The sequence below is a fragment of the Vulpes vulpes genome, chromosome 5 (genome assembly GCF_048418805.1).
Source record: "Vulpes vulpes isolate BD-2025 chromosome 5, VulVul3, whole genome shotgun sequence".
Taxonomy (NCBI): domain Eukaryota; kingdom Metazoa; phylum Chordata; class Mammalia; order Carnivora; family Canidae; genus Vulpes; species Vulpes vulpes.
In genome coordinates, this window is record NC_132784.1 from 50,811,362 (window position 1) to 50,827,733 (window position 16,372).

Sequence of the window (16,372 nt, forward strand, 5' to 3'; positions counted from 1 at the left end):
ATGAGATAGAGCGCATGCTGGGGGTGGAGCCTGCTTAAGATTCTCTTTATCCCTTTGCCCCTCTCCCCTACTCTCTCACTCTCAAAAAAGAAAGAAGGAAAGAAGAAAGAAAGAAAGAAAGAAAGAAAGAAAGAAAGAAAGAAAGAAAGAAAGAAAAGAAAGAGAGAAAGAACACAGCTTTTATTGCACAAAGGATTTTTGAGCACTTACTGTGCGGCAGAGGAAGCCCTCTAAGACACCTGACTCGTGTCACTCTCTTCGATACTTCACCATCCTCAAAAGAATATCCAAACCTCTTACTGACTTACAAGACTGGACAATATTGATATCTCTCATTCTTCCAGCCTCATGTCTTACACTGTGCTCACCCCCACCTTCCCCTCCAGACACAACTAGTATCTTACAATTTGGAGAACACCTTCTGATGAGGCACAGGCTTTGTACGTAGAGGTCCTTTGCTTCGACTTCTCTTATCCCCTCCCATAGGAAGGCGCTGGCACAGACTTCCCTTATCAGGTACCCTCCTTGGGCCCCCCACACCTGGGGTAGGTGTTCTCCTGTGAGTTCCTTAAGAATCCCAGATAATCCTTACTGAAGCCCCCACCGCAGCCTTTGTAACCGATCCTTTATTTGCTGTATTTCCTATGATAGCCTAATGAACCCTTTCAAGTTCAGGATAAGGTCTTGTTGACTGCTGTATCCACAGAGCCTTGCTTGGTGCCTGGCATGTGCTGAGTGTCTGTTAGATCAATACTTGTTGAAAGCAGGTGAAGGGATGGCTTCTACCTGTAAGGTTTCACCGTACATGGACCATTTGCTCATCACAACCCAGAGGCCATTCTGTTTCCAACGTGTTTTGTTTTGTTTTTTTTTCTTTTGCCTCTTCTTTCTATTTCTCCAATGAGTAAGACAAAGAGAAGCCTTGATCCAAAAAGCACATAAATTTTTGCGGGTCAAACTCAAAGATAAATGTTTCTGATTGGGGCCAACTCTTACTCAAAATGATTCAGTGGGTACTGAACTGAACCTCAAACACTGGCTGAAACAGTCACTGTCTACCCAAATGATTCACATCCCACTGAACATCAGAGAGTATTTCAACAGTAGATGCTACTAACATCTATGAGGTCTAGGCTTAAAAACTGGTTTTGCTTACTCCCTGACTTATAAATCCAGATTTATATAGGCTAAGTGCTTTCCCTAAATTCTCTTTTATTTTATTTTATTTTTTTAATTTTTATTTATTTATGATAGTCACAGAGAGAGAGAGAGAGAGAGAGAGGCAGAGACACAGGCGGAGGGAGAAGCAGGCTCCATGCACCGGGAGCCTGATGTGGGATTCGATCCGGGGTCTCCAGGATCGCGCCCTGGGCCAAAGGCAGGCGCCAAACCACTGCGCCACCCAGGGATCCCCCTAAATTCTCTTTTATCATCATTTACTAATTCATCATCCACATGCAAACACATACATGTCATCATCATCAACATCATTATCACAATCATCATCCTTGCTGTCACCCATATCCCATTATACAGTTATTGCTATTATGAAGAGCAGAAGAACGGAGATAGCTTTTTTGTTTTCTGTAGGGTCCATCACTTCTGCTTTCTTTTCTTGGAGCTCTTGGAATCTTGCAATATAAAGAATCTAAGAATTAGCTTTGTATCTGTTACTGAGGAATACAGGCAGCCCAGTATCTTGGCACCAGGAATGTAACATTGTTCTCCCCAACATAAAGCTACACAATCTTACTAGCAATTAGGGGAGATGTTAAAAGATCACATGATCAATAATGAATCCCCAAACAAACAATAAAAACATCCTGAGACACATGAAACTGCCTTACACATCCAGAGAATGGTGGTCCTGTGTTCCAACCAGAACAAATGGAGGTGAAGACAAGGAAAATTAGTGGGGCAGATTGAAGATTATCTACCACTCACAGAGATGAACAGATTTCCTCACTCCACTGCTTTTAAGTGACCCTTATTAAAGGCCTTTTCAACAGTTTAAAAGTAAAAATAGTCTTTAACATTACCATTTGTTGACAGAAATAGGAAACGCAGCTAAAGTCATCACATTACTGAATGGAGTGTTACATTAGACCCCTCCCGCCTCTCTGGGGTCACCAGGGTGCCAACTTGTTATTTTAACACATAGTAAGTAAAGGAAAAATCAAGCATTTATCCTGCCTTCCCTGTACAAATTGCATTTCAGGGTGACTTAAGTTTCTTTTTATAGAAAAACTCAGCTACTAAGTGGAAAAACAATAATTGATATTATTTTTAATTGCTATTTTGTTACTCCTATTAAAATAATAGATGGAGACCATTGTTACTAGATGCTCAAGCTATTCAGTGGAAGGATAACAGGAGCTTTATAATGAAATATAGTGCTGATTGACAATACGTGAGCCCCCCCAATTAACCCTAATCTCACACTAAAATGGCACAACCAGATGGCAGGGGATTTGGTGATACAGCAGGAAGAAAACAGCACCACCCACGAAGATCTCCTACCCAAGTAACTGAACCTGAACGCAGACCAGCCTCTGGAAGGCTAGTATCTGGGAGATCCAGGGAAAAGAAGTTACAAGCCCCAGAGAAAGCAAAGATACTACAGAACACATGTCTTGGGTTCTCAATAAGTAAATGACAATTATGATTCACATAAAAAAATATAACCAGCCCAGTAAATGCCAAAAGGCACTGGACAACTTTAAATATCCTTTCCTGATAAAAACTCAGAATAATTTTTGGAATTTAACTAGCATAATAAAGAAAACTCGCTGGAAACCAACGGCACACTTGATGGTAAAACCCCAGAACAATCTTGGTTAAATTTGAAAAATTTGAAAGTAAGATAAGAATGACCACTATCACTGCCAATATTTAGCCTTGCCCTGGAAGTTTTAATTGATATTATAGGCAAATAAATAAATAAATAAATAAATAAATAAGAATTTAAATATTGAAGAATTATTTTGACTTTATTATTATTTGTAGATGATCAACCTAGAGAACAAAGAATCAAATAAAAAAAATCCAATAAAATAACAAAGTGTCTAGCCAAATAGTTTTATTTTTTTAATTTTTTTTTTAAATTTATGATAGTCACACACAGAGAGAGAAAGAGAGAGAGGCAGAGACACAGGCAGAGAGAGAAGCAGGCTCCATTCACCAGGAGCCTGACGTGGGATTCAATCCCGAGTCTCCAGGATTGCGCCCTGGGCCAAAGGCAGGTGCCAAACCGCTGCGCCACCCAGGGATCCCTAGCCAAATAGTTTTATAAGACTAAACAGCTTTATTTTGCCAAATCCAAATGAATAGTGGAAAGAACACATATATGCATACACACACACACACACACTTGTATGAACATGCAAGAATGTACCTCAAGAATTTATAGCAATTACACAAAATCTATACATTGTATCAACATAAGTCTTTAATAAGAGGTGACATTTTTTTTTCCCCTGTGACAAGATCCAATTTGGGGAAAACACATCCAAATAATTTTTTAATTTATCTGAAATTTTATAATCTATTACATCTTCGAATAGGTCAGGCTGTGAAAGACTTCATGAGGTTCTCATTGACCACAGTCTACAAGAGATGGTGAAGGCCGTGGGAGGCAGCAGTGTACTTTTCCTCAGCACTTAGCATGGGTTGTGTGTATGAATGTTCACAGAATAAAGATGTTTTTGATGAACAGAAGCTTCATTTAAGTGCATAACAGCAAACTGCTCAGCATGGAGCCCAAGGCAAGACCTGAACTCAAGACTCTGAGATCAATACCGAAAACGAGATCAAGAGTCCATATGCTTAACAGACTGAGCCACCCAAGCATTACCGCAAACTACATTTTTAATAATAAGGAATATGAAGTAAGGCACCTTGCAGTACCAGATATTAAATGGGATGAAGCTTACAATATTAAGGTGTTTTATTCTATAAGAATTGAGAGTTCCAAAGCAAACCGAAAGAATTACAGATGTTCAGGGGTAGTGATTCAAATGTAGCTAGATGAAAGAAGAGCATTCACGCCATGAAACAGTGGTTGAATGAATGGTCCTAGACAAAGGCTGGGCAGCCAGGAAGGTCTGAGAGAACTCCCTCAGGGCCTTGTCAGGCCAACACCCTCCTCCACATTGCATCAAACGCCCCTGTATTTCTCCAGTGGATCTCATGTGGGCCGAGAGTTCCATCACTGTGGTCTGTACATTCAAAAAATATACCCATTTCATTTCTCTAGTAAGAAGACATTCAGATTTACAGTATACTGACTGTAAGCAGCCAGAGCAAACCGTAAGAAAATGGAAAATAAGAAAAATGTGTTCACCAACAGGGATCTTAGGGAGTTAGTTATGCAGATAGCAACCACAGAAACCCAGAAACACAACACGTTTTGAGGCAGCCCACTGGGCTCCTTTAGCCAAAGGCCCTACCACTGAAGAATGTTATTTATTCAATTAGAATAATGGTGTGCTTATATTTATACAAAGGTTAGGCATTAGAGGTGCTGCTAACCTAAAAAATAAAGATGGTTTAGTGACCTTATATGGTCAGTTGGCCATTCTGAATGGAAACCAGGATCCCTTCAATGATTTCTTTCTTTTTTTTTTTTTCCTTCAATGATTTCAAAACAGAGTTACCTCCACTAGGACAGGAGGGAATCTGTTATGCTCCTTTGTTTGGCCACATAACAGTAAAAATATCTGTACAGGCAGCATGTTGCCATTCTGATATAATCAGGCTTGAAATAATGAACACCAAACCATGCATATATACCAAATACAGAACTTTTGCAAGGAGTTCCTTCCTGCTGAAGAGCAAGTTAGTGAAAGAAGTAATTAGATCCATGGCAAAAGCTCATCTTGTCCAAGAAGCCAAAGTAAGCCTCATTCAGAAAGAATATCAATAACATTGCCACGCCAAGGAAGGGGCTTGTACATACTCACGGGAAAAAGAAGCCTAGCTCTTCTGGATGCTTCAAATAGTTACGGAATAAAATAGTCTCTTCATTAAAATGGCTTTGTCTTACGTTGAGTGTTTTACCTTCTTTTCAACATTAACATCTAATTTTCTGTGTCACCCAGTGTTTTGGTTGATAAGGACTGTAAAGATGTTTCACATATGTATAAAATGTTTTCTCGTCATTAAAGTTGCATTAAATGCAGTGGTCACATGGAAAAAATTAGGTCACATGGAAAAAGATTTCTCAGTAATGAATAGAGAGTGAGTGGTTGCTCTGCAAGTCAGGTTGTAGCCTATTTTTTTATAGACTCAGAATTAATTTGGGGTTAAAAACAGAATTACAGATTTTCAGCATATGATAATGGCAACAGTTCAGCAGAGAGAAGATGGCTTGTCTACCACATGGTATCACGGAACCTGACTTACCAGTGAGAAAAGCTGAAGTCAATTCCATGTGGACATTGGCCATTCCCCGGGCAGTACAACCTCTGCACACCCACTGCAGGATTCTTGCCACTTGCATCTGGGGGTAAGACCTAGGCCCTGCCGAGTATATTTATACTCTAAGAATTTAAATCTGAGGCTTGGGAGTGCGGCAGGGAAGCAGCAGGCTACCAGGCCCATTCCGGCTCGAGGTGTGCAGCTTTGCAGTGCACAAGCTCTGCCAGCAGCAGTGGAGAGGGCATCCTGGCATGTGTAATAGCAGATGACAGTGCCTGTCTGTGCCCAAGCAACGGCTGCAGGGACGTGTCTGCCAGGCCCAGTGGGTAACCCTAGGGGACCTGTGGTAAGGCCCAGGTGCACTGAACAAGCTTCTCCCTATGTCCCTATGCTCCTCTTTCTCTAAAATAAATAAATAAATAAATAAATAAATAAATAAATAAATAATCAAAACAAAACAAAACAAAACAAAACTCAAACTCTGGCATAGCAAACATTACACACTAACAAAGTAAGGACAACCAGGAGAGGGATATGTGAAAGGTATGAGACACAGTGTAATATTTTCTAAGTGTAAAGTGCTTAAATATCGGTGACCAAAAAAAAAAAAAAGAAAAAAAAATCCCACCAATATCCCAACAGAAAAATAGGCAATGGACATTAAACAATTCACATAAGTACAAACAGAAAAATGTGAAAAGGTACTTACTCTCTCCAGTTATGATAAATGAAAAAACAATGGCATACTAACTTTTGCACATCGAATATGTAAATAACATATAAATGAAGAGAATGATAGTGAGTGTTGTTAACAAGAGTAGGAGGAAATGTGGACAGCTGAGTGCTGCTGTGGAAGAGTCAACAGGTTAGCATATGTTAAGTGATGGTGTATGAAAAATGTGACTTGCTATATCGTCTGACCCAGCCAGGCTACCTCAAGATATTTATCTTAAGATGAATAAATTTAGCCAAGTCAGCAGAAATCTGGGGTTTTTTTTGTTTGTTTGCCTGTGTTAAGCAGGCTCCAAGCCCAGCACAGAGCCTGACACAGGGCTTGAACTCACGACCCTGAGATCAAGACCTGAGCTGAGATCAAGAGTTGGATGCTCAACCTACTGAGCCATCCAGATGCCCCACAAAGATCTGGTTTTTAAATGTGTAAATGTTTATCACAGCATTATTTTCATTAATAAAATTTGGAATTATCTGTACTCCCGTATCTGGTGGACAGGTTTGGTTCATTTGCTGTGGTAAACCCGCAGGACGGGATACTCTGCTGCTCTTCAGCAGTTATGGTTATGCACATCTATATTTAGACATGTGAAATACCTATAATACACTGAGTGAAGAACTTTTTTCAACACCCACATGCCCATAAAAATAAGACCATGAAAGAGCATTCTAAAAAGCAGTAGCTAGAGTAAGAGCCCACACCATGCTTCTTTAAAAAACATTTTTAAAATTTATATTCAATTTGCCAACATATAGTATGACACGTAGTGCTCATCCCATCAAATGCCCATCTCAGTGTCGGTCACACCCTGCTTCTCACCTGGCTTTAGCATCGGCGGGGGCTCAGCAGGCTATACTCAGGACTCCTGTCCTCTATCTTCCTGCTCTGTTTATATCCTCTCTTCTCCTGATGGTCTGAAGGTTTCAAGGAAATAAACACTTTAATATTTTCAGGACTCCTGAATCCCAAGCATCAGATCCTGGGAAAAACTAAGTTCCTCTCTGGGAATCTAAGTGACCCCAGGAAGCCACAGACAACCACACTCTGTGGATGGACTGGGACTTGTACACATTTGCTATCTCTTCCCCCACAGCCATCCGGACAGAACTCAGTCCTTTCTCCTCTATATCCACTATTACTTTGTGCTGCTAGTTGATAACATTCCCTCTACATTAGGGTTAGTGAGAGAGCATGAGAGCTACTCCCATAAACAAAAGAGTATGGATTTTACAGAGGACTTGCTTCAAATTCTAGTCTATCTTGGAAGAGCTGTGGGGCCTCCGGTCACATCCACTTTGGTGGCAGCACAGATGGCCAAACTCCAGTGGAAGACCCAGGCAGGCAAACTCCAACCTTGGGTCACAGGGCCGAGTGCGCCCCATCCTTGGGAGGGCCCAGCCAGGCCGCTTGAAGACATAAAGTGCTGAGAAGTTGATTTAGACTCTTGTACTGTCAATACCATTGCATCACCAGTAATTTAAAGGGATTTTTTACTTTCTGAAATAGCACAGAACATATATATGCTTCCTTTAAAAGGGATACCTGCTAGAAATTTTTATTACAAATTTCTAAACTTTCCTTGTTGCCATAATGGTTGTTCTCCTCCTTTGCTGATGCCCTGAGGACAGTTCTGTCCGTAGTTGGGTAATTAGCTCTTATTTGAGCTGTTTAGTTAACATTTACACCACAATCACTATAGCAGGGTCCTGGATAAAAGAAGGTCTCCTGCCTCAGGGGCACAATGCACCAGAAATAAATGTAGTTTAATGTGAATAGGGTTATATCTCCTCAGGCTCCCTGGGATGGCCCCAACACACACCTGGTTGAACTGGTATATTGATCAAAAGCCTCCCATCTCACTCTGGAGGTCATGGTTTGGATGGACTCCATGTTCACCCTAAAGGCCACCTTAGTGAGTTGTGGGTTTAAAGTCCCGTGTCTCAGGACACCCTTCAGTTCTGGAAAAATGAGGACAAGTTGGTCACCGGTGATACAGCAGTGACCAAGACCACCTGGGTGCAAGAGCGCCCTAGGTCCTTATGCTAGGTCTAGCCATCTTTGCTCCTAGCAGCTCTCTTGGGAGGGTGTGCTGTCTTTCCCACCCAGCCCTCAACCAGGATTACCCTTATCCATCAGAAGGCTACCAACAGTGCTGAGTCTCAAAGAGGCAGGGCTAGAGTCTGCTCTCCTTTTGCCAGCACATGTGGCCTCTGTTTAAGTTACAGACCCTGTGAAGGGCAGGCTAGGTAAGCCAGGACAACATTCTTTCTATTCTCTGACCTCAGGGTAATGGGAACCCACCCACTTGATGTGTACCCACTGTGAGGAGGTAAGCAGTGATCCTTCTGGATACAAAATTATGTCCTGGGGAGGCCCTCTCTTTTGTCCACTAGGTAAAGAAGGAGCCATTTCCTTTTTCAAAATGAATGGATGAACCAATATATAAATAAATACTTTATTGTATTTAAACTGATGCCATACTATATGTAAAATTGTGCCTATATTTTTTTCTATTTTGTGTCTGTCTCTGGAGCTCCCACTTTAAATGTGAGTTCCTGGAGTGCAGAGTGCCTTGTTCACTGTTGTGTCAAAGCCCTCCTGGTTTGCCCAGAGGCAAGCAGTTTCCCAGGACACAAAACTAGAATGGTCCCAGGCGAACCTGGACATTTGTCACCTCAGCTGTATCCCCAGTCTAACAGCAGCACCGAGCCTGCAGCAGGCGTTCAATAAACAACAGTCGTGTAACTATAATCAGATCAACACTTACTTTGCAAGTTTGTTTTCAGAATTAAAAGAGGGAGAAAAGGTGCGAAAAGGTGCCAAAATGTGCAGCAGGACCTTGATAACATATGGGTGTCAGCTCACAGGGTGAGTTGAAGCCTCTCTCCTGCTGGGCTCTCGGTCTGTCCTGGGAGGAGGCAGGATGCTGTGGTTGACCACATGTGCCAGCTCATCTCCTGGCCAAGCAGCACTACTTTCTTCTCCATGGTACCCTCCTTCCACCCTGTTTTTCTGGAGCTGGAACTCTAGGCACTGCATCCACCAGACTCCTGCCAACAGGATTCTAAGTTAAATTTTGCCAATGAAAGGTACTTGCGTGAGATCTAGAAATCAAGAGAAATAGGGGGGACGTGTGAAGCACCCTCTCGGCCAGGATCTGTCTGGAAGTCCCTTGCATCTGTGCTGGAGGCAGCCATGAACGACCTTGCTCTGTCCTCAAAGTCACATCCCTGACCCTTCTTGCCTACCCTCACCTCCCCTAACTCATCTCTCCAACCCCCCTCTTCCATTTTTAAGGAGTCTGTGATTGTACTGAGCCTCCCTGGATAATTCAGGATAATTTCCGTAACTCAAAGTCTTCGACTTGAATCATATCTTCCAGGTTTGTTTTGCCATGAAAGGTAACATGATCACAGGTTCCGGGGATTGGGATGGGGACATCTTTGAGGGGCCGTTATTCTGTTAACCATGGCAGCCAAATACAGATTGACCTTTTTTTTCTTCCCAAAAGCATTGACTATGGTTTATTCAAAGCCTTCATACTCGGTACAGAAATAAATAGGATTATCTGGGAAAATTCTCTCATGGTGTTCAGCACCATGATATCCTGAGGGCTACTGGAAAAGATGATTCTTAGGAAAAGATAATTTAAAAAAAGCAGATATATAGAAAGAGGAAAAATTTTAAACTAAAGTTAAGCAATGCACAAATGCATACACACACATTTTAATTTATTAACTAAAATGCTATTCATTAAAATACTTCCCGTTCAAATGTTTTTAGACTTGCTACCTTCTGGTAATGGTATTTTGGGCTTTAGTGGGTTCCCAAAGATTAGGATCCAAACACACTATGCCAAAAAAAAAATGAGAAATAAGATGAAAACAAAATTGGGCTAAATATATATATATATATATTTTTTTTTTTTTAAAGATTTTGTTTATTCATGAGAGACAGAGAGACAGAGACAGAGAGAGAGACAGAGAGGGGCAGAGACACAGGCAGAGGGAGAAGCAGGCTCCATGCAGGGAGCCCCCCAGGGAGCCCTGCCTCGTGGGACTGGATCCCAGGTCTGCAGGATCACGCCCTGGGCTGAAGGCAGCGCTAAACCGCTGAGCCACCCAGGCTGCCCTGGGCTATATTCTAAGTCAAAAGGAAGTCCATAATTATGCACAACACTGTGTTAAATCTTGGGGTCCTAGGTGTTGAGTTGGTTAAGGGTCCGATTCAGGTTTTGGCTCAGGTCATGACCTCAGGGTTGTGGGATCGAGCCCCTCATCTGGCCCTGTGCTCAGTGCGGAGCCCACTGGAGGTTCTTTCTCCCTCACCTTCTGACCCTCCCCCACCCCCATGAGTTGGCTCTCTAACTCAATCAATCAATCAATCAATCAATCAATCAAATCTCTTTAAAAAATCATATACATTTGGCTTACTGTGTCATTTTGCCAAGCTTCCCTCTTAAATTTTCTCTGCTATTCCAACCACATTTTCCCTTCTCCCTTTCCTTAAGTTATGCTCATTGATTTCTCAAAGGACCTTCCTTCTTGTATTGTTTCTCTCCTTCGTTCTGCACACCAGCATGCCTTTCTGTCTCTTAATTTCCTCTGAGGAGCCATTCTACTACTTCAGTGCCCCCCCCCCCCAAAAAAAGCTGAGATGTTCTCAAAGTTCAAAGTTGCATCATAGGCATAATTCCCTTTGTAGTGTAACTATGTAATCAGATTGCTTCTTTAACAATACTGATCAAACTTCAGTTTTTTGCATAAACAGATTGCAACGCTGTATTTTCCTATACTTGTTAAAGGCAGAAATTAAAATATCTATTATTTTTTAACTAGAATGCCAAAATCATCTGGCTTACCCATTAATATCTAGGACATACTTTATTTCTGGCAGCTACAAAATCCATTTCCCTAATGCCAAGGCTCAACCTTGATGTTACCTTTGAGTTCTTTTTAACCCCTCATATTCAATCACCAAATACTGAAGAGTTCAAGAAAATATTTTTAAAAGCAACCTCTCCACCGTCAACTCTCACCAGGTTGGTCCTCAAAGCATCCAGTGTGGGACCACAGATTCACCTGCCCCTAACTCATCCTACAAATGCCTGTGAGTCCATGTTCCTAACAATGACTTTCTCCATAATGGTGCTTTACTATCTCACTTCATCCTTCAACTACAAACACCATGAGTTAAGGGCTATTGGATGGTTTCTATATGTCTGATATGTCTCTAACACTTTACATGTTTCATTCATTAAACCTTTCTAAAATCCTAGAGAATGAGAATTGTTACTATCCTCACATTACAGTTGAGAAAACTGAGGCACACAGTGATTAAGCAACTTCTCCAATGTTCCCCACACCTTCTAGGTGAACAAAACCATTTGAACCAAGATATTTGACTACAAAACCCACATTCTTCATCTTCACAGCTCACTGCCACACATGGGAGTCAGATTTATTCTCCACTCAATAGACAATGAAATGATCGTTTAGCTGTTAGGAAACCTGCCTAAAGTTTCATGTGTAAGAGCCATCATAGCATACTATCTTTCTTCTATAATTCTCCTCAGACCAGAAATTTTCATTGGAAAAATTATTTCCTATGCAATGTTCCCCAAAGTGCATCTTTCCCTTACTACAGACATTATGGAAAATGTAGATATTGTGGATAAACTGGATTGGGAAACGTTATACACTTTATTCCCCTTTTGGAAATATAAATCACTCAATGCATCATATTAAAAGCTCAGACAAGTCCAACAGTAAAAAAGCCTATAAAACCTAGTTTGACCCAGTTTCTCAAACTAGGAGGGACGATGAAATTACATTTTTATGTCTCCTCTATTACCATATGTCATAGAACGTACTTTGGAAAGTGCTATGCTCTAGACTCAAATCTAAACACCTTGGCTTTCATTTGTAAGTCACAGTCTACTTCCTTCTTCACCTGTCCAAGGTCACATCTCATTTGAAACCAAATCAATACAGTTCAATATATCAACAAGTTAAAGAAGAAATATCATGGGATTGTATTGACTTACATGGATAAAGCATCTGACAAAATTCAACATCCACCCACAATAAAAACCCTTAGCAAGTTAGGGGATAAAAGGGAATCACCTCAACATAATAATAAACATCTGCAAAAAATCTGTAGCCAAAGGACTGAAACTTAGGAAAATAAAAGAAAGTCTGATTTCCACAACTGCTATGCAACATAATATGAGATGTTCTAGCCATTGTAATATATGGCAAGAAAAGATATACAGATCAGAAAGGAAGAAATAAAACCTTACTAACTGCAGATGACAGGATTGTCTATATAGCAAACCCAAGAAATCTACAAAATTTTCTAGAATAAGTGAGTTCAACAAGTTTGCAGCAAACAAAATCAACAGTTAAAAACTAACAGCACTTCCACAGATTAACAATAAAATAGGAGGGCAGCCCGGGTGGCTCAGCGGTTTAGTGCCACCTTCAGCCCAGGGCCTGATCCTGGAGACCTGGGATCAAGTCCCACGTCAGGCTTCCTGCGTGGAGCCTGCTTCTCCCTCTGCCTGTGTCTCTGCCTCTCTCTTTGTGTGTCTCTCATGAATGAATAAATAAAATCTTAAAAAAAAAAACAACCAATAAAATAGGAAAACCAAAATTTAAAACATAATACCATTTAAAATCAGTCTAAATAAAATACAGGACCTGGGTATCTGGTGCATCCATACCACGGAACAGTACTCAGCAACAAAAAGGATCAAATTATTGATACACAAAAATAATTGGATGGGGGATCCCTGGGTGGCGCAGCGGTTTGGCGCCTGCCTTTGGCCCAGGGCGCGATCCTGGAGATCTGGGATCGAATCCCACGTCGGGCTCCCGGTGCATAGAGCCTGCTTCTCCCTCTGCCTGTGTCTCTGCCTCTCTCTCTCTCTGTGTGTGTGACTATCATAAATAAATAAAAATTAAAAAAAACGAAAAAAAAAATAATTGGATGGATCTCCAGGGAATCATGCTGAGTTTAAATAAATAAATAAAATAAATAAATAAATAAATAAATAAATAAATAAATAAATAAATTCCAATCCCAAAAGTTACATAATGAATGTATTTATTTACATAATATTCTTGAAATGACAAAATTTAAGAAATTCAGAAACTTTAGAACAGGTTAGAGTTTACCAGGGGTTAAAAATACAAAGCAACGTGGGAGAGAAATGTCTCTGTAGGTTGTAACGGGCAATAGGAAGGATCTTCCTCATGTTCGAACTGCATAGTATCTTGACTGTCATGGTACATATGAAAACCTACATAGATGATAAAATTGTATAGAACTTAATGTGATATTTTTGTATTATTCTATGCATCCTATGCAGCTTAATACAATATAATAATACATATGTGCACCCTCATACCAGTGAGTACACGTAAAACTAGGAAAAGCTGGGCAGCCCGGCGGCTCAGCGGTTTAGCACCACCTTCAGCCCAGGGCCTCATCCCGGAGATCCAGGGTCGAGTCTCACGTCAGGCTCCCTGCATGGAGCCTGCTTCTCCCTCCTAGGTCTTTGCCTCTCTCCCTCCCTCTCTCTCTCTCTCTGCATCTCATGAATAAATAAATAAAATCTTAAAAAAAAAAAAAAAAAAAAAAAACCTAGGAAAAGCTGAATAATGTAGTAGGTTATATCAATGTTGATATCCTGGTTGTGATATTGTCCTATACTGTGTAAGATGTTACCTTTAGGAAAAACTGAGTAAAGGAAACATGAAATCTCTGTGTTATTTCTTATGATTGCATGTGAATCTAACTATCTCAATAAAACTTTCAATTAAAAAGAAGAGAGAAGGGCGGCTGGGTGGCTCGGTTGGTTAAGCATCCAACTCTTGATTTTAGCTCAGGCCATGATCTCAAGGTCATGGAATTGAGCCCCATGTCAGGTTCCATGGGTTTCGCACTCAGCAGGGAGTCTGAGATACTCTCTCTCCCTCTCTCTTTGCCCCTTCTACTGCAAGCTGGTGCTCTTTCTCACAAATAAATCTTAAAAAGAGAAAGAGAAGGCAACAATGTATCATAACTTTCTCAGTGCTTCCGTGCTGCACTGCCAGGAATCTCCTGCCTGCCAGGAGTCAGAAGGGGGGACTCGCTCACCTTCTGGGCACCGTCCAGAAGGGTGTGCCACTGGGCTTTGGGGTTACAATTCCTGCAGTGCCCATTATTCTGCCATGGAAAAGACACTGCGGTATAAGTAGCAGAGCATTTATGAAACATTGCCATTCCCTCTTCTCCCCAACTTAAAGGAAAGGGAAAGCTGGGGAATTGCCCAGGCTGCATCCAGGAGGTTAGGGTGTGAGGTTTGACTTAAGTCTTACTCAATCTCATGCCAAAGATATGCTAATCTTCACAAAGTGACACCTGCTACATACTGGAGGTGTCCTGCTTCTTGAACCAAATTTAAAACACACGTAACTAACAATCATTGCAAAATTCTGCTTTTTCAGGTAGAGGACAACACACTCAAATGTATATGTTTGCTTTTTCCTTCTTGTGAACAATTTTTGGAGACATGCAAATATAAAACTACTCTGATTCATTGTTGGCCCCATTAATCAGAAAGGATCCCAGAAATAATTTCCTGCATGAATTTCTTCCGATACTTGTCTAAGAATTCTTTCCTCTCCTGCTGTGTTAGCATTGCTGCTGATTCTGCTCAGGGAGTCCTCCTACTCCAGTCTGACACCTCTCACACCACCATTCTTTACGCTGGGGGTGTTCTGTTAACAACGTGTACTGTGCACAACCAATGCGACGAGGTATTACTTTGTAATACTTTATCTGTCCAGAATTTAAAGTTGTAGATTTTGAGACTGTGACTTATCAATTCATTCTACAAATACTTGATGAAATATTATGCAGTTACTAAAACAATATTAACAGTGGATTACAACATAAAAGTGTAAATATATACATAGAAAGACCAGGAAGAAATATATGGCATTGTCTTCAGGTGGAAGAACATGAGTGGTATTTTTTCTCTATAACAAGTATGCTTTCATTTGATAAAGGAGAAATTTAAAAAAAATGCGTCTGACATTTTTCCTGCCACTAGAGAATTACTTTCTCAGAGGGATTAAATAAATGAAAATGATACCAAGATGGTACTCTATGGGGTTGGCCCTTAAAGGCAATCTTTATATTTCTATCCATGAATCTCTTTATTTTACAAATTCCATGTAAAAATAAGTATTATTTTTATGGTCAGACAAGAAAGTTTTAAATTAAAAAGGAAATGAATAATTATTTATTATATGGGTTGGTAAATGTTGTGGTCAAATCTTGCAGAGCCCACTGTGCAGCACAATCCATGAAAATACAAACTCTGCCCTAAGTAATGATTGACCTGATCAGGTTCTGAAGGAAGGTAGGTGAGCATTAAAAGTATGTGAATGTACTTGACTCTCAGCAAGATAGTCATTGCTAAAGTCAATTTCAGAGAGATTACAATGTGTGTGATTCAAAGCAGTTCATTTAGAGCATGTGACTTGAACACAGGTCCCACACCAAGCAGACATTCTAACTTGAGTTTGTGTTTTGCAAATGGCATAGAGGACCTTCATGATTTGTCCACAGTGGATCCTTCTGAGTCCCCAAAGTATGTACTCCAGAAATATGCATAGCAGAGAATTTCAAGTTGTTCTCAAACCATTCTCTTTTAACCTCTGTGATTTCACATTAAAGTCCCTCTGGTCCTGGGGAACACCTGCTTATAACCCTGAGAGAAGAGAGACAGAGGGGCTGGAGATGGGCAGCTGTCAGCCACCATGCAGGAACTGTCATACAGCTGCAGGAGAATTCAGGGAGGCTGGGAGAAGGTAGGTAGGCCATAGCCTAGCAGCCTTTCCTGCAACATCTATGAGGAGACAGGCTTCCCCTATACTCTCAGGGTGGGTGGGATAGAGGGAAGGGTGAGGCAAAGCCCCAACAAAGGAATTTGGAAGGAGCTAGCTACATAAGCATTTAGTCTTTGACCCACTAACTATACTTCTAGAAACCGGCTCTGAATATATACCTCTGCAAGTACAAATCAACACAGGAACAGGTTTTGAATAATTGTGACATTATTTGTGACAGCAAAACACTGAATAAGGTCAGGAGAAACTGACTGAATAAATTATGGTACATCCATATAACAGAATATGATGGAGCCTGACACAAGGCTCCATCCTGGGA

General features: G+C 40.8%; 1 protein-coding gene across 3 annotated transcripts in view; it reads right to left on the reverse strand.

The window, feature by feature from the left end:
- CD226 (CD226 molecule) overlaps window positions 1–16,372 on the reverse strand; it is a 107,880-nt gene that overhangs the window by 80,132 nt on the left and 11,376 nt on the right. The window contains exon 1 of one of the 3 annotated variants that reach the window (XM_072758086.1): window positions 6,971–7,687. The exons of the other annotated variants lie outside the window; for them this stretch is intronic. Coding sequence (XP_072614187.1) covers window positions 6,971–6,983 — 13 coding nt within the window. The 5' untranslated portion in view covers window positions 6,984–7,687. Of the gene's footprint in view, window positions 1–6,970; window positions 7,688–16,372 lie in introns of those variants that run through there. 3 annotated transcript variants of the gene reach the window in all.